The 18,851-nt window shown below is 37.9% G+C and overlaps 1 protein-coding gene across 7 annotated transcripts in view; it reads left to right on the top strand.

Moving 5' to 3' along the window:
• The window catches only part of pitx1 (paired-like homeodomain 1), a 45,032-nt gene extending 27,108 nt beyond the window's left edge, over window positions 1-17,924 (top strand). For 5 of the 7 annotated variants that reach the window (XM_048543466.2, XM_048543467.2, XM_048543468.2 and 2 more), the window contains 3 exons: window positions 13,548-13,697; window positions 14,439-14,647; window positions 16,647-17,924. In XM_048543466.2, the coding sequence (XP_048399423.1) occupies window positions 13,548-13,697; window positions 14,439-14,647; window positions 16,647-17,195 (908 nt within the window). In that variant the 3' untranslated portion in view covers window positions 17,196-17,924. Of the gene's footprint in view, window positions 1-13,535; window positions 13,698-14,438; window positions 14,648-16,646 lie in introns of those variants that run through there. The other 2 variants (XM_048543465.2, XM_059650524.1) reach the window with 2 other exon arrangements.
• The last annotated feature ends 927 nt before the right edge of the window (window positions 17,925-18,851 follow it).

The raw sequence follows: 18,851 nt of genomic DNA, 5'->3' as shown, positions 1-18,851 counted from the left end.
GCAAATCAAAACGATTCTTTAACCCTGCTCTACAAATTACTGCAGGGCTCCTCCAAAATAGTTCAGGTGGCAGGAGCTATGTTCTGCATGCTAGCATCATGGCTCACTGGGATAGTGTGCTGGAACTTGAGACCCATTATCCCCAGAGTCCTCAGAAAGTTAAAGATTTTATAATGTACACAAAGTTTCACAATTTATCTGACTTTCAGACCCAGGTTGATAGAAAATGCAGACTGTGTTTCTGTACTAAACAAGAATGACTACTTATTACAAGTAATTAGACTCTAGCGACAAATAAGAAGTTATAAACTGTTGGCATATGACACTACTTATTAAACCTCTAATCCCCATACAATCTCTCCCTAACACAGCCACATATACATGCACACACACAGACAGACAGACAGGGAAAATATGCTATTTGGCAGAGGGTAAAGCAGTCAAGAAGACAATAGCTTTTGTTCCCAAGTTTGGTTGCTAGATTGACCCTTATTGTGCTTCTTCTGGCTTGCCCATTCCTTCACTCATCTTTCTCTGGATGTTTCTACTGGTTGGTAAGAGATACAAAGTGGTTGGCTCACTTAGCAAATATCCCTGGCTTATCAGTTAAAAGTCACAGTGTACAACATCTGCTGTAGAAGTGATTTTTTTTCTTGTTTTAAAGTTAGCTTGACAGCAGACAACAGAAAGATCACTCACAGACTGGGGAAGAACTGAACACTTCTCCCTCCCTCTCTCTCTGTTTCATCTTTTTCCCTAGTTCTGAACTGTTCAATTATTTGAGAACCACTCAACAGTTATTGTTTGGCAAAAAAAGTCTCTGTCATTGATAAAACCGAAAGAACTGTGGATGCTGTAAATCACGAACAAAAACAGAAGTCACTGGAAAATCTCAGCTGGTCTAGCAGCATCTGTGAAGATAAAGTCAGAGTTAACATATTAGGTCAGGTGACCTTTCTTCAGACCTGATAGTAGCTAAGAAAACCCCTATCCTTGAATTGAAAGTAGCTGGGAAAATCCCTTCCCCCTCCCTATCTTCTACAAATAAACCAATATTTTCCTTGCTGCCATCAGTTCTGAGGAAGGGTCACCGGACCTGAAACATTAACTCTGATTTTTTCTTCACAGATGCTGCCAGACCTAATGAGCTTTTCCAGCAACTTCCGTCTCTGTCATTGATAACTGGTCACTTGTCCATAGACCAATCAACTTCTTGTTTCCACCAAAAATCTACATCTGTGCACCCTTTCAGCTCCAAATCAGCTGCAACTTAAATTTTAATTACTATTTGTTCAGTTGTTTACATGATGTTTGGCATATTTGGCAGAGTAAGTGCTTTCAAAGAGCCACCATTTCAAACACTGATTTTTTAAACCTTTCTTATTTCAGTTTTTAAAAACACTAAAGTAAAATCATACCGTTCTTACATTAGTGGTCTGGTTGATAACATTTTATATGCTAGCATAGAGTTGGTTGTTTGCATGCTGTGGATATGTTTGTGTACCAGAGTTATGAGCTATGCAATTGGAGGATATTGTCACACAAAAGGCATGGTTTGCATAATAGCTCAAATAAGGTGGCACAGTGGATTGCTGTGGAATAGAGTCATCATGGCTACTGACTGGATGCAAGGCATTGATCCATGATTGTCTACTAATCTTTGTGCACCAACTGGATGATGGGAGTTGGCAAACTGTTCTGGAACATAGCAGATTGACATGCAGTGTTTTCAAAGTGATATGCTCACAGGTACTGCACCCTGAACCACAGAGATGCCTGCAATCATTGTGAAGTTGTGTGTTTATACCACTGGCTTTACTCTGGCAAATGAAAACAAGATCTCATTGGACTTCAATGAATAGAGCATGTCAATGATCTCCCTGATGCAAGCATGGATGTCATATTGCAAATGTCTTCAATTCCAGCCTGAACAGAGCCGTAAGCAATAGATTTAGTCACTGCAATTACCTTCACAGTCATTGGTAGTGCAATCCTTGTCCTGCTCTGTGGTTGCAGTTCTGGTTGCAGAATATGCTAAATGTCAGTGAGGACCAATGTTTCCTGCCAGCTACATGAATGCATGGCCATGCAGCATCCCATAAGTTATCATGTACAATGCCCATTGTTGTTCTGCTTATACTAGCACACGTGGTGCTAAAAAAATTAAAGGGCCCCCGGCATTCAAATGAATAGACTGTGTACGATAAAGGGAAATTAGAGGGGCCATTTGTGAAGATCATTTCTCACTGAAGTTCATATCAGAAAAGTTCTCCCTGAACTTGATTATTGGCTCTTGTTAAGAGACATTCTACTCCTCCAGCTCTGTGCGGCCTCTGTTCACCTCCAAATTGTGCTGTGCTATTAGGGAAATGTCTACATTTATGACACCTATGTCTGTGAGCAGCTGGTTAATGATAAAAACTTGAACGCAATGATATTTCCCTGAGAACCCGCCATACAACACCCTGTGGATTTAAGAAAGAATGGAAAGCATCAATCAAATGGCATTAACAGGCAGCTAGAAAATAAACCACTGACAACCCTTTGCTGTAGTGATGGTTGTGGTTGGACACAGCATGGGAAGATTTGGAGAACTTCCTACTGTTGAATAAGCATTCAACTGAGTGAGAGTTAGAGGGCATTAGCTTTACAGCATCAAAATTGAATCCTGAGCATCAAAGCAACATTGCATATTGTCTGCTTGCTCTGCATTCAGTACTTCTGACTGCCATTTGAGATGCACCAGAGGTTGTCCTTATTGAGAATGGATCCAGTGCAAACACCCGAGCAGTGTGTACACAATGTGTAGGTGCCATGTTGGCCCCCAAACAACACTCAAACAGTGCCCCAGTTCAAATTTTGCAGTGTTGGTTTTCTGAAATCTTATCAGCACAATTTCCAAGCAAGGTACCTAGGCAAAGCAAACCACACACATGTCAACTTCTCAAAATAATTTTGAGCAATGAACTTCCATAAAGAAAAACAGGCATAAAAGAACAACTAGACATTTATCAAAATAGAAGTAGCACTGGCTCAATGATTTGATACCAAAAGTCAAATGTAAACTACAGCTTAATAAATTCCTACATGAAATCTCTTCTGAAATTGTCAAATATTAGAGGCACCATTCCAAAACTTGATGATCAGTCGATGTGGGTCTGATTGTTGGGATCTAAGAGCACTGCTTGAACCAAGAGAAAGAGTAATAGTTACCATTAGCAGTTTGGGAGCATCTTCGGCCCATCTTGTCCGTGTCATCAATCATCGAATCTCATTGTCCAGCACTAGACCCATAATCTTGTATGCTCTGGCATTTCAGGTGTTCACCTAAATGGTTATTAACTATCTCAAGGGTTCTCACTTCTACTATTCCGCTAGGAAGTCAGTTCCACATATCCAAGATTTTCTGGGTGATTTTTTTCACTCACGTCTCCTTTCAGCCTCCTGTCACTTTCCTTAAAACTGTGTCCTTTGGCTATTGACACCTCCAGCAAGGAGGATCTATCCATCCTGTCCATTCCCCCCAGAACTCTGTAATCCTCAATCAGATCCCCCACCCAGCCTTCTCTGTCTTCCGCATTTAAAGAAAATAGCATACTGAGAAAGATTTTTTAAGATTGACCCCATGCCTGGAACAGGAAACTGCTTGTTATTTTTAAGGGAATAAACCAATTGACCTCCATGTAAACTGGTTGTTTCCTACTGAAATTAAAACTCACAGAAGAATGCAAGGTGCATTTTAAAAAGACAACTTCTTACATCTTTGAAAGGCGTACACAATGTATAAGAAGACCCGAACACAACTTTTCCCTGATATCTCGGTACAAAACTCCAGAAATTCGAAACTCACGAACAAACCGTACAGTTATAACGAGCTCGACCGTTTGAACGTTGCTTGAATGAAGCCAGAAACCCCGTATGAAAATGCCAAGATCGCTGAACAAACATCCGTTTTGCTACACATTCTCTTCCTTAAAATAATTGTGACATGATATTATGATAATACATTTCTGCCAGCACTCCTACCGGCAGCACTTCTGCTAAAATGTTTCCCACTTTGACTGAGTATATGAAGCATGGCTGTTATGTTGAAAACTAAGCGTACAAGGACGTTTGAAAAAAATCCGTGCCATTCCTGTTGAAGGTAATCACCGAAGCCTTATGTGCTTACCTCTTGATGCCTTAAGAAAAAAAAGTACGATTTTAACATTTCATCAAGACTTGAGATGAACCAGACGTAGCTATTCGCTAGGAAAAAAATAAAATTAATTTCTAACGACTAGGACTTATTTGAAATTGGGACATTTGAAAAGAAAGCAAAACAGAATTTCGCAAACAAGAAATGTTTCGAATTGCAGCCATTTCTTCAATTCTGGAGACTTTTTCTTCTCCTGTCAGGCAGGGATAAATATTACTTGTCTCCATAAACCGGAAAACCGCTCGTTCACCCAGAGCGTCTGAAAGATTTTGGATTGTTTAATACAACAGACGAAATTTATGCATTTTGAGATGGCTATGAAGTAAAACCGTACCTTTGATATTTCCATTTTCCCTACATTAAGTGCTAAAATAACTGTAATTTTTGCGCTCCCCATAAGGGACAGATCAGGTGGCCCCAGACTGTGAGGAGATGATGAACTGTGTATCTGTGTCTCCATCTCCTCCCCCACAAACCAGAAAATGGCCCTGATTTGACAAACCTGAGCCCAAGAAAACAGATCGGTATCTACCAGTGTAAGATACTCGAGTTAAAGGTTAAAACGTATCTGCAACTCATTGTGTAACTTATGCACAGAAATTAAATCCATACTAACAACAACATGTATTTGTGCAGTGCCCTTAACATGCAAACGCCCCGAAGCTTTTCGTTTCGGCGGGAGCGTTATCAAACAACGTTTGACACTAAGCCACATTATCATTTGATCTATATTAGATGCAGCAATGTTACAGCAGATGGTCAAAAGCATGGTCGAGTTAGGATTTAAGGAAGGCTTTACACGAGCAGAGACAAGGGAGGGACAAACACAAACAGGCAGAAGCCCTCAGCGAGGCGCGACCTCTTTAGATGAAAGCAGATCTCAAAGGAGTTATTTCCAAAATAAAATTTCCATGTTAAACGCACCAATCAATAATGCCAATCGTGTTTCTTCATATTAATTAGCGGTCCCATTAATTTTGCTGCAAGTAAAATTTCTCGTTGAAATCTGGCTTCTTATTGGATGCCAGGCCGTTAATCTTCATCTAACTGAATTATTCCATTTGTCGAATTTATATGTCGGTTGGACAATCTCAATGTATTCATGTTTATCTTTTATACAGTCCTTACTACTTTGAAGCTGGTGCCAACTGATGGATGGAAACGGTCTCAAAAGATTTTGTTTTACTTGCTAAGTAGCTTATTTATGTAACGGCTATCATTGCCGAAAATGCCTCGACAATAAATATTAATTAAACGATGCACTGAAACAACTGAAATGCCTTAAACAAAGGTTCACGTGTTTGTCCAACGCAAGCATATGCTGGCCTCGGGAGGGGTAGGGTGGGTGGACGGCTACCAGCTGATGCTTTTATTTGATTTCTTCTAACTTCTCAAAACGTCGCAACGTACATATGAAAATAGCCGCTTCTTCACCACCCACCGTTTCGGCACACGATTTAAACAAAAATTCAGAATGTTGTTAAAGAAATTCTGGGCAGATCATCTCTTGTATTGTGCCACCATATTCTTCTGTTTCCGCTCTGATGCTCGAGTGTCAATGCCTCGCTAAATCCCTTCAAGGCCAACGAACGACATGCTTTTGTAATTGAGAGCGGGGACCACATTTTCCTATTTATCTGGATCACTCCAACGTCGAAGGAAATAACAGCAAAACAATGTCGCCGCGAACCTAACAAGAAAATTACTGCATCATTTACCCATTTACGTTTTTTCGCTGTTTCAACCCTCATTTAAGGATTTAGATTAATTTGACTCCCTGGTTTTCCAGGCCGAGGGGTCAAATATCGTCGTAAACTACAGGATCGCGCTCCTTGTTGCTGTTCGCAGGGTGCAGAACACATCGTATGGTCACTGAGATATTTGTTTTAGGAAGAGGAGGGATTGTGATGGAGAACGGGAATATCTCCTTTAATGTAGATAACCTTCCCAGTTCATTCCCTTTCGATCTCTGGGCTTTCCCAATTGTCTGTGAAGTCTTCTCTTCACTCCTTGGCGTCCCAACAAACGCAGCCTCGAACGCTCCATTTCTGAGATATACAGATGGTCGCTTGTTCGGAAGCTGAACTCCCACCTTAGAAATTCAAAGATACATTATTTAAAGAAAATGCGTAAAGGCTTCAGTAGCCAGTTTAAAGGTCTGTTGAAAATGCAATTGGCGAATTTTTTAATGACAATTTGGAAGGAAGAAAGTGCGAGAAGTAATTGGCAAAGATGGGGTGCGGGGGTGGGGGGGGTGCAGTGAAAAGATGTTAAGGATAGTAGCAGCAGGGAATGAGGTTTCCCGAATATAGTTCGGCAGATATACCATATCATTAAATAAAAAATATTAAAGCAGTCGTAGTGCAATTAATTCTCAGTCACGGAAGGTCTCCATCCTGCTCCTTTTAAACTAGACAATATTCTAGTTACGTTATTTAACATCCATTCTCATGGTAGACAACGTGTTTGCTGATGTAAGTAGAGACAGTAACTGACAGGATAAAATGTACCTTTAGTTAAGGCTTTCCTACCTAAAATGAGTGGCGAATTAAACTGCTTATGATCTGATAATATGTCCAGCTTCAGTCTGGAACAATGTTGATCCCAGCATAATTCTGATTGATGCAGCATCAACTTTTTAGCTAAGTAATTCGGGGCATTCTGAAGTATAACACAATGAAGGCACTGTCCATTTGCTAATTCTTTGCAAGGACTGTCTGATTCGGTGTAGTTTACTGCTAGGCTTGGTCCGCATGGAAATCTGATGCACAGATGTACAATTTATTTGGGATAATGCATCCCTTGAAGGTCACCGAAAATTAAAGCTACCGCCTTAATATTGTTCTTTGTATATCTAGATGCAATTATTTCTCATCTTCAAGAACCCTCTCTCAGTTAACTAAAGAAGGCCTGTCCCATAACTTTGCAATAATTTTTGCGATTTAGTCTGCAAATACAGTGTGCAACTGCATTTCAAAATTACAATCCACCTATTTTCAATAATGCAGTTGTCAAACGTTGATTTGCACCTTTTTTGTTTAACGAGCTTGATTTTTAAAAAAAGTATTGCTGTTTCCTTGGAGCATTATAAGACGTTGGGAAGAGTCACGGGGCTACAGGCATGCACCTGGGATAAACAGATTACAGATTAAAACCCATCTGGCTTTGAAACTGTTTTATGGGAAATACTAAAATATATCTAAAAGTAAGAACAACGAACGAAATTAGATACAGTTTAACGGCAAGGTTGTAACAGTTATGTTGCAGCTTGTCTTTCATGTGCTGTAGCCATGCTTCAGAATGTTTTTCTTAATTTAGTTTGTGGAAGCTCACGAGCGTTGATTGAATTATACTTTGTAAAACGCCATCAGCGTTTTATATTCAGGGGACAAAATCACTGAAACCGTGTTCAGTCAGTAAAAGTACTATCTGAAATGGGACTGAGCCAAAAACGCCAGGAAAGCCCCAAAGCCAGCTGCTAGTCAGTGCAAAACTAACTGATCTTTGCTGGAATGAGAAGGGATCTTGGCCTCAGTCTGTTTGAATGAAGAAGGTGAAGACTTGATCAGTACACTAGATCCTGATAGAGGGTTTTTTTTAAAAAATATCATGGTTTTGACAGCACGACGAAAAATGATTACCTTCTGATTAAGGAGTTAGGAGTAATCGCAATCAATACAGTATTAATTTATGTGTCCTGGGCTGCAGTAGCATTGGCAAGAATACATTTATTACTCATATGCAACAGCCTGGGCAGATAATGGCGGACCTACTTCCATTAGATAGCTCATTCCTTTGCCATCAATGGATATTGTATAATGGATAATAACTAATGTAGGTTTGTGGAATGTTTATTATCTAAAATTTTCCTTCATATTGCTTATTTTTATTTCAAGAAGTATGGTACATTTAAGAACTCCTTCTTAATTAACTAGGGAGTACATTTCCTATAATTCTGCAATATCTTTTTACAATTTAGTACACAAACACAGTAGGCATCTGCCTTTAAAAGTTACAAGTTGCTATTTTCAATAATGCAACTATCAAATGTCGATTTGTATTTTTTTAACAAGAGTGAACAAGCCTGTCAAGATACATGGCTTTGTAGAGAGGATAGTTAAAATGTGGAATGCTTTGTCATAGAAATGGCTGAATCAGAGACTCTTGCATTTTTTTAAAGGGAAAATTAGATCATGTTTGAAGCCAGGAAGATACAGAATTATGAGGACAGTGTAATGCTATGGCATTGGTTTGTAGTGAATAACCCACATAGACTAATAGCCTCCTCTGTTGCTTAAACATTAGTTGTGTTTTACTGATGTATGACTGGAAATGTTAATTAAAACATCATCTCTGCCTCAGCACATATGAAGAAAAATCAGTTTGTTGAGATTCTGGGGCAGTACTGTTCTCTTTGAATCTATGTTGTAGCATGTGCTGTCAATATCAAGATAAAAGATAAAACATTAGAGGAGAAATATTAAGCCTTTTTTATGGATTTTCATTCTCTTTATGATTGAAGGTGCACCATTTAGGGAGATAGTATGCATACTGTATACATCCTGTTTCCTGTAGAATTACATTAAACACAGTCACTTACAGAAACATGACTACAGCTGTTGTGTTAACAAAATAATTGTTTAAAATACAGTAATTTTCCATTCTTTCTCATTGTCACTTTAATTGGTTAAGTTTTTGAGGGGAAGAGTGAAAGATATGTTATGGAGAATTATTAGAATTTGACCGCATTGGGAATTTGATTATTGTCTATTGATCTGAAACCTACTCAGTTATGATACAATTGCTTTCTTCTTCATGTATATATCAACTCACACATTTATCATTTCTTCCTTAAAGCTACCTAGAATCAAAAATTGAATAAGAAATATGTCATTCCAACTCCACAACAAAGGCACATGTTATTTATAATTTGATAATAATTAGACAACCTGTCAGGAACTGTTTCGGAAGAATAATTCTATAAAAATAAAAATATATCGATTGGCAGTGATTGAACTGAGTGGGGAAATGCTACAAAGGGTAATATACATTATTCAAATTGCTTATTGGCAATATCACACAACTTAATGCAATATTTCTTAATAATCTTCCCACAATCAACAGAGTCAAACTTTGAAAACACTTAGCCTTAATAATAGATATATATGTTTTAAGGGGTTTTTTTAGATACGCATGCCACATGAGTTATCAATATGAAAATGCTTTAGGCACTTCCATTGTAATATTTCCTTGTACTTTGATGAATAAAATAAAATAAAGAGTCTGCGAGCTGTTATTCCTTTTACTGTATTATTTGCTATATTCTTGGTGTTGAGAACTAAACCTTGTCTTTCATTTCTATAATAATTTTTTTCCATGGAATGTTGACAATGTGAGAAGAATACATTTTCCTGACATTATATGTCATAATACTTCTATTTTGTCCATTATAGATTTTAGGGATCATGTTCTGAAGTAAATTTTAAATGAAAGATGGAATTGTGTTACTGATATTTGATAATCATTAAAAACTTTTTTATTTCTTAACTTTTTCTGTTCTTGAGATAAATTGAGTCACAAGTGCCATGTGCATCTCTTTTGAAAATAGCTGCATTGATAAATGGGGAGAAATGAATAAATTACTAATTGTAATATTTGGAAGATATACAAGTGGTTTATGATGTTCTTCAGTCTTTTATAAACATTACCCTATCACAAGATTAATTAAGAGATAACAAGATGTAGAGCTGGATGAACACAGCAGGCCAAGCAGCATCAGAGGAGCAAGAAAGCTAACGTTTTGGGCCTAGACCCTTCTAGGCCCAAAGCATCAGCTTTCCTGCTCCTCTGATGTTGCTTCACCTGCTGTGTTCATCCAGCTCTATTCCTTGTTATCTCAGATTCTCCAGCATCTGCAGTTCCTACTATCCCTGAAACAAGATGAATTAATCTGCTTTATGGCATATTCATGTCAATACTTAACGCTTTATTATTAAGCATTTTTTTAAATAGTGCAATTTAATTTTTAGTATACTTTTATGAAATCCATATGGATCATGAAGTATAACAGTCATAAAATATATGATTTGATAAAATATATGATAATGGCTGACCTGCTCTATTAATTCTGGTGATTTAGCTGTTGTATGTACGCAGAAGTTTATTTTGTGCTATTTGTGACATTAATATATATTGATGTCATGTGTAGATATCACACTATTACTTATCAAATTGACCACATTAAGATTTAATACATATTTTCAGTTCATTCAAATATAAAGCAGATATCTATGTTCAACAATTAAACATTCATGCAATAAATATTATGTGCAGTGATTATAACTTGTACAAGATTATACAATCAACATTTTAGGTGGTACAGCAACCAATTTATATTTACTATTTTTAAAAAGTATATATTATTTATTCTGAAATAATTTGCCATTTTGATTTCTGTTTATGAATCTACCTTCACAGTCCATCAATTATTCTCTTTCTGTATGGTGACAAATGAAATTTTAAGTAATTTTTCTAGTTAGTTTCAATCCCTGGTTTTTACTTCTGTAAGATTGTTAGTCTACTTTAGCTCCCTCTGCTACAAGTTTTGTTTTGCCAGACATATTTTCTATTGGTTCTGGGTCTTTTGACTTACATACTTTTCCATTTGACTTTTGGTTTAGCTATAAATATTTTTTGTGCAGTGAAAATGTCTCTGAACTTGAATTTTATTTGCTTACAAATGCCAATCTCCTCCATCCCCCATAATACACTGAAATGTTAGTAAAATCAAATAATAAGGAATGATGGGGCTGTGTTTATCTGGCACCTGTCATAACCTCATGTTACCTCATTGTTTCACAACTGACAAAGGCACTATAGGACTGTGTAGATATACAGCAGCTGACTTACTTATTTAGAAAAGATCCACAAACAGCAATACATTAAGTTACAGTCTAACATTTTTAATAATATTCAGAAGACATCATGGAAAATCACCAGTTTCATCAAATTGGAACCTAGATTTTTAAATCCACCTGAGATGGCATGCCAGGTTAACATCCAATGTAAAAGGTGGCACCATGCTAATATCTAAATTAATTTCCAAATTTGATATTTTCTGTCATCTTAATTTTGTAGCCAGCATTAAAACATTTTCACAAATTTACCGTTTAGAAAGTCTGAAAACTGCATTTTATTTGAACAGCAGTGTCCCTAATTATAGAGTCTGAATATTTTAGGCTTAATTCGTATATTCAGTTGTAGGTTCTCAACATCATAATGAAAACGTGCATTTTACATTTTTTTATTTGTGCAAAACCAATACAATTACATAAAACGTGTTTAACGCACGTGAAGTCACTCCTTTATGATGTCACCACGAATAAATTAAACATTTATTAACCAATTATAACATATTCAACAGATATTTCTCATGTAGAGAGAATTAGTTTTAGTTTAATATTTCGCGAACGGTGATTTCTCTCAAGTAGAACTTTACATTTAACTGATCCCAGAACAATCAGTAACGTGCCAGACCACACTGTAATCCGATGTAATAAATATTAGCTATGTTTCTAAGAGTTAATTTTATGGAATTGTATCACTAAATTTTACGTAATGGAAACAGAATTTGAAATAGTTGCGTTTAGTAGTAGTTAAAGTCAAAGTTAAATATTTTTCAGTAGTGTGATTCATAACACTAGTATTAATGTCCGTGGTCATGGTTATGACACGGCTCGATTGTAGAGCTTTTCTTAAAAGAAATCCTACGAAGCCAAGGAAAAACACAGAGAATCCAAGTTAGGCTTTTAAATATCCAATACAATGCCAACTCCTCGTCAGTTTTTCTTAATTCCATACTGAGTAATGTTCGAACTAATGGCAGCAGTGCTGGACATGTCGAATGTAATGCATTCAAAACTTTGACAAACTACTCGCTCCTCGTTGAAAGATCTTTACCAGTGTCACTGTTCGCTTTAATTACAGCTACCTACGTCAATCATTGCACACGACGTGGCTGCCCCATTTTGTCATTCTAAAGTGGGGACCACTTCAGATAAGTTAAAATGTACACAGGCAACATTTTGAATTTGTTTCTTTATTCTGCCTTTTAAGCTGTCTGCTTTCTCTGTAAACCAAAATCACACATGTGGCTCCAAACTGTAGGAGCATAAATTTCTTATACGTGTGAATGTTACGAAAATATTCAGCTTCACAGCTAGAGCTACTTTCCATCTAACTACTCTGACCCTCTGCAAAACTAGAACACGATCCAAGCCCGAAGTATACCACTAGGAAATTGGGTTTCGATGTATCACTATCCTTGTAGAGGAAGCCAAACAAATTTTCTCATTAGAAAAGTAACTTTTTTTGCATGCCTTTTGTATAATTTCTTTTATTGAGCCGCAATTCGATGTGTCATGTGCACAAATCCTCATTCAACCTAAATGTGAATTATTTCTTTTACTTTTTTAACTTTTCCATGGAGCCACATGTGTGATATTGGTTTACAGAGAAAGTAGACATCTTAAAATGCAGAATAAACAAATTCAAAATGTTGCCTGTGTACATTTTATCTGATCTGAAATGGTCCCCACTTTAGAATGACAAAATGGAGCAGCCACGTCGTGAATTATTTCTTTTAACTTTTCTCTTACTGCGGAAGTAATTTACAGTCAGAATAAGGAAAGGTCGTTGACTGCCAGATTATTTTATTATTTTAATTCTAGGAATGTTTGTATTTCGTTATCTTTTATAATGCATTGACTGTGTACACATTATGCATTAATCGGGCACACAACAAATGAAAAAATAAAATGCTTCGAGAATTATGAAATATTTTGGGGTCACTTTTACAGCACAGTCTTTGATTTCGAGTTGCAATGAGTGCCGAGCTGTTGCTTTATTGACTTTAGAAAGAAATCTCGTTTCCGCCCCTTCACAATTGAGCTTATTTAACGGGCATGGTTCAGGTGAATTTGGTAATTTAGCCGACTCTGGGAGCTTTCCCCACATTAGCTCAGTCGATTTTGATGTTTTGTGGGTGGTGACTCATGAGCGAAAACTAGGAGGAATCTGCTGGCTGGGGGGAGGAGTTCTATATCAGCTCCACCACCTTATCCAGGCGGCTCATTCCTGCTCTCTGCACTGTGAACAAATCCAACTTCTGCCTCCTGAACGCAATCTACACAGCCTGCATATGTGCGGCTGAAGCACATAGTCTGCCTTTTTTAAAAAAGGCATCGTGTTTCACTGTATTTGACTTGAACATACGGTTGCTATCGTATGGATTTAAATAAAAACGGAATGATCAATGAAATAGTAAAAGAACGGTGAACTGTTTTTAAAGGTGCAATGAATGTGGAGCAACTGGCTGAAAGCGGAAGACCCCAGGTTCCTTGCGACATGGCTGCTTCGAGTTTCCCTTTGCTGAGGTCGGCTGAAAGCAGGGAGCGGCTAGAAAACACGGCTAGCGACTCCTCGGAGACGGAAGCAGCAGGTAATGGTTGCACCGAGTTCCTGAGGTTTGGTACAGTGCTCCAGGAGGGAGAAAGTGAACTTGTGACCTTCTGTGATACTAAATCTCTGGAATACAGCCAGCCGCTGCGATTTTTTTTGTCTTTATGTCGAAGTGAAATGAATAACAACTAGCAAATTTAAACTTAGAAGTGAAAGCTAGACTTCCGTGAAACTATTCAACTGATCCTGGTTCTGCTCATTGCACTCAAATGCGAGATAAGCTCACAATTACGCGCTAAAAGCTGTATCGTAGAAACATATTGTACTCTGTTAATATTAGACGTTAATATCTGGCGCAGTTTTTTGACAAGAGTGACAGAATGAAACAGGTTTCCGCGCTGCCCTGTTGGTTTGCCAGAAAAAGTTGAGTGCTACAGTGAAAGGCGGCCACGTTTTCTGCTCTGAACTGTCAAACGTTAGCCGTTTGTAAACAAGCACCAGGCGGACAGCCTTAACGGAATGTTCTCTTCCGGGAAGCAATCCGCGTGCAATTAAACAATTGCAAGTGAAATATTGACCATTAAACAATCCCATCTTGATAATAACACTGGCACTTCCACAGGTCTGCAAAGAATGACCTTTTACTGCTTGTATTTTGATGCCATTCGATCACTTTGTCTCCACCACCTCGCTTTAACACATTCTATCACATTTGAAACAAATCAGGTTCTGATCGAGTTGTGGTGATGTGCGTATGTTGCATATCTGTGTTTGTGTTTAGCAGATAAAGAAAAATCGATGCAGGACAAATCAGAGGATTGCAGTACAGATGATCCATCCAAAAAGAAAAGGCAACGGCGACAGAGGACTCATTTTACCAGCCAGCAACTTCAGGAGCTGGAAGCCACCTTCCAAAGGAACCGGTACCCAGACATGTCGATGAGAGAAGAGATCGCTGTTTGGACGAACCTTACTGAGGCCAGGGTTAGAGTGAGTATCCTTAATTTTTTCGCTTTCCTTTGCTTAAAGAAAACATTGACAGAATGCTATTATGGTGAGCATGCGCAACTAAAGAATTAGACTTCACCATAACCCTGCGTTGTCCAGGCTATAATTAAAATGTTAAGTGATTGATATACAGTTTGATATGTCGACCAAATACCGCCATTGTCTCTTGAGAATGGCGTATCATTATATTCGGTGAAATAACGTTAATAAGATTAAAAGTGCTAGGCCAGTGGTTATTTTAGAAGTACGGACAATCACCTTGCCATGGTCCCGGATAAAATAAGAGAAATCTGAGCAAATTGGTTCATGTATAATGAAGGAAGGGTTTAAAGTGTTTCCTATCTCTGGACCTGGATTCGAATTCCAGTAAGGTCCCGACGATTGACGAAGAACATTTAATCAGAGTAAGCTCTCTGAGATCTCAAAGCGCGTGTTTTCGAAAATTCGGGCGGTGAAGTTCAATAGGCACTGATACTTCATCAGAAAATGCATGAAATGATTAGATAATGGATTTTTTCTTTAAATAAACTGGCATGTTTGCCCCTGAGAACACTGTTGACTGGTAACCAGACAAGTTTTAATGTATTCGAGACATTTGCCGTGTCAGCTCTACAGATAGATAAAAGAAAGTACTGCTTTAGATATATATATATATATATATATACCTAAAAACCAAACATATTGCTCACGGCAGTTCCAGTCATTACCAAAGAAACAAACTGTGTTAGAAAGCAGGTAATGAGCACCTATATATTTCTCAGTGTGTTTTCCCGCGAAATACTGACAATAGTCCCATTGTCTAATCTTTTCCAAGCAGTAAAGTTAGACAATTTTTTTGTTCTAATTCGAGGTAACCCTGCTATTACGAAATCTTATAACATGCCCTCAACTGCTAATTATCCCGTTAAATTGAATGTCATTTATTTTAGTAATAATAACAGAACACCAAAGTAGATTGAAAAGAGTTCTGTAACCATTCGTGTAATTTCTACATTAATGCACTTTACAACGGCATTCATGGAAAACACTATCATTCAATGGCACAAGAGCCCCTGTTGGTTGTGTAGTTTTGCTCTTATCTCATTTAGATAAGGAAATGTGATTGTAACTGAAGTAAATAGACTGTTCCACCAGTGGGGACTCTTAGGTTATTTTGTCCCGTGAGGCGATTGTCAATAAAAAGAAATCATTGTGTTTCACAAATAATTTTATTTTGGAGAAAATTTTTGTTCACGAAACAAACGTAACTTTCTCAGTCGTGCATCGTTTTTAGCAATACTAGCTGATGGAAGGATAATACCTATGAACCTACAGTGCCCTCCTTTCAGAGGAGTGAAACAAAATCAATCGACCACGCAGAAGATTTCAGATGAGATAGCGGACTGTTTTTTTTCAGGATGCTTATTAAATCTTTTTAGTGACATCCAGAATCAATCATTTCGTTACTTATCAGAATAAACTCGATCTATAATAGATCAGATCACAGGTAGCAATGTACATACCTTTCTAAACAAGAAAATGAGAATGAAAAACAAACGTATGGTAGATAGACTTTTATTTTAAAATGTTAAAAGTACATTGAATGGAATGTCGAATTGCACAGAAATAAACGAACATCAGTTCGCAGCTATTACTATCACGAAAGGTTTCAAATTGACAGGTTTAACCTGATGATTTCTACAATTTGACTGTCACAGTCTGTACAATTTCTTAATCTGGAGCGTCCACACTAATACTACGCGACCATAACATGATCATATAAAGAGATGCTGTGAATGCGTTTAAAATCTCTGCTCAGACAATTTGAAACTGAATTTCCAAAATCTTTGTGATTGCTTTCTGCAATTTCGGCAATTCTAGCTAACAGAGCTAGTTTGCAGTTGCTCGCTGCTTTGTACGGGAGATATCCTCGCACAGTATAAATGGATGCCGCATAGTGGTTTTGGTTTTAATTCTCTCCGGCCGTTACCTTCCTCCATAGGTTTGGTTTAAGAATCGCCGAGCAAAATGGAGAAAGAGGGAACGCAACCAGCAGGTGGACCTGTGTAAGAATGGATTTATGCCGCAGTTTAACGGCCTGATGCAGCCTTACGATGACATGTACGCCGGCTACAGCTACAACAACTGGGCGGCCAAGAGCCTGGCCCCAGGCCCACTGTCATCCAAAAGCTTTCCATTTCTCAGCTCCATGAACCCACTGTCTTCTCAATCCATGTTCTCTGCTCCGAGCACCATCTCCTCCATGACAATGCAGTCCACTATGGTGCATTCGGCTGTACCAGGAATGCCAGGCTCGAGCCTCAGTAACATTAATAATCTCAACAGCTCCACTCTCAATTCAGCCATGTCCTCGGCTGCCTGTCCGTATGCATCGCCGGCTCCTCCTTACGTTTACCGGGACAGTTGTAACCCTGGACTTGCTGGTCTCAGACTGAAACCTAAACAGCATAGCAGTTTTGGATACAGCAGTTTGCAGAATCCAGGGTCCAGTCTTAATGCATGTCAATATGCAGTGGACAGACCCGTGTAATATGCAAAATAACTGGACGTTTCATTCAATCTCACAGAGAGGAAGGAAAACTCCACTAAACAGGATTTCATTGCAACATGCTAATGGCGTATGCGAGTTGCCGCTCTCCTGGATGTCAACCACGATTCTGTCCAATTTCAAAAAAAAACATATTTAATTGCAAGAACTTGAGTGCGATTTTAAAAAAAATCATTGGGTGCTGTAGTTCGGTATCCTTGACAGATTTTCTCAGCTTAAGTTTACTCATTACTGAACAATCGAAAGTGGATTTGTGTATATATAGAAATCAATTATATTATTGTTAAACGTTGCAATACATTGAAAATATAAAGTTTTAAAACGATTTAAACAAACAAAAAGGATGCATGTCTATTGCTGTACCCCAGATGAAGGAATGTTCGAAATTACTTCCATTTCTAACTCAGCAGCAAGAAAAAAAAGCTACCTCTACACTGCGATTATTTCGCCCCAAAATGAAAATAACTCGATTTTTTTAACAAAGGCATGTTACAAATCGATTGTTTTTAACCTAGAATGGCTTTTGAATGGATTGACATTTTTTTAAAAAGGCAACGGAGAGTATAAATAGTACCTAATATGTGTTTTCAGGCTGATTTATCTTTACTGTTTTTTTCACTTCCGGTCACTGTCCAAAATGACGGTTGATTTCTTTTCCTGGTGGCATCTCGGAAGCAGGGTTGTACAGTGTAGATTGCTGTAATAAAATTTGAAAACATTTAAAAGAAAATTACTTGGGCTAATTGATTTTTCTCCATACCCACCACGCTCATCGCTCAGAACAGGTAAAATACTATATTAGCAAGTTCTAGCTCAAAGAGTTACCTGCAGTCTATAGTCATAGTCATTCACATCTTCTTGAATCGGGTTTTTTTGGGCGGGCATATCATTAAGCTATTAAGCTATTTCTATTCTAACCGTGGTGATCGATGGGCACAGACTGCATTTTGTATGTGTTCTATTTATAAATTTCACGGCCCTAGTTGTAATCTTGTATTACATTTTGTAAGAAGGGAGCTTTCAAATATTTCGGCGCCCACAAGCCTTTGGAAAACGATACGAATTTGCAAATGTGTGAATATAAAGCCGTGACCGACTAACAGCGAGTCCAATCACAAACAAATGTAATACTTTTAGAAATCTAGTGGCCATACCTCTCGCCATCATCAAATGTCCCAGGAAAGCTTAAAAAATGAAAACAGATGAAAAGGAAAAATTCCAGCAGGGAGTTATTTTTCGGTTCAGGAGATGAGTTAACTTGCTAGGCCCAGCAGAAATTGGAATCCTGGTGAGTCTAAGATAGGAAGATGATGTACTCGGATGCAATGAAGATTCGGCATGTTGAAGATGACATTGAAGTATTATCTAAACCCCATGTTCTAGTATCAGAAATGCAGGTTATTCGTATGGACATTGTAAATAATAATGGGACGCTGCATGCAATTTAGTCTCAACAGGTTTTTCTTTCAAAGGATATGGTTCGACTGTCGTGTTGATGCAGAGAAATGATTTGTTCTGCCCCATTCATCGATGTCAAATTTTAACTCGCGCACAATTTAACGTCTTAACGGTTCAATTGAACTAATTTATTAGAAAATGCCCCACACCCAAACCTATATCCGTTCTGTTGGGTTTTCT

The sequence above is a fragment of the Stegostoma tigrinum genome, chromosome 13 (genome assembly GCF_030684315.1).
Source record: "Stegostoma tigrinum isolate sSteTig4 chromosome 13, sSteTig4.hap1, whole genome shotgun sequence".
Taxonomy (NCBI): domain Eukaryota; kingdom Metazoa; phylum Chordata; class Chondrichthyes; order Orectolobiformes; family Stegostomatidae; genus Stegostoma; species Stegostoma tigrinum.
The sequence above is the reverse complement of the archived record's forward strand: the minus strand, read 5'-3'. Positions and strand labels throughout refer to the sequence as shown.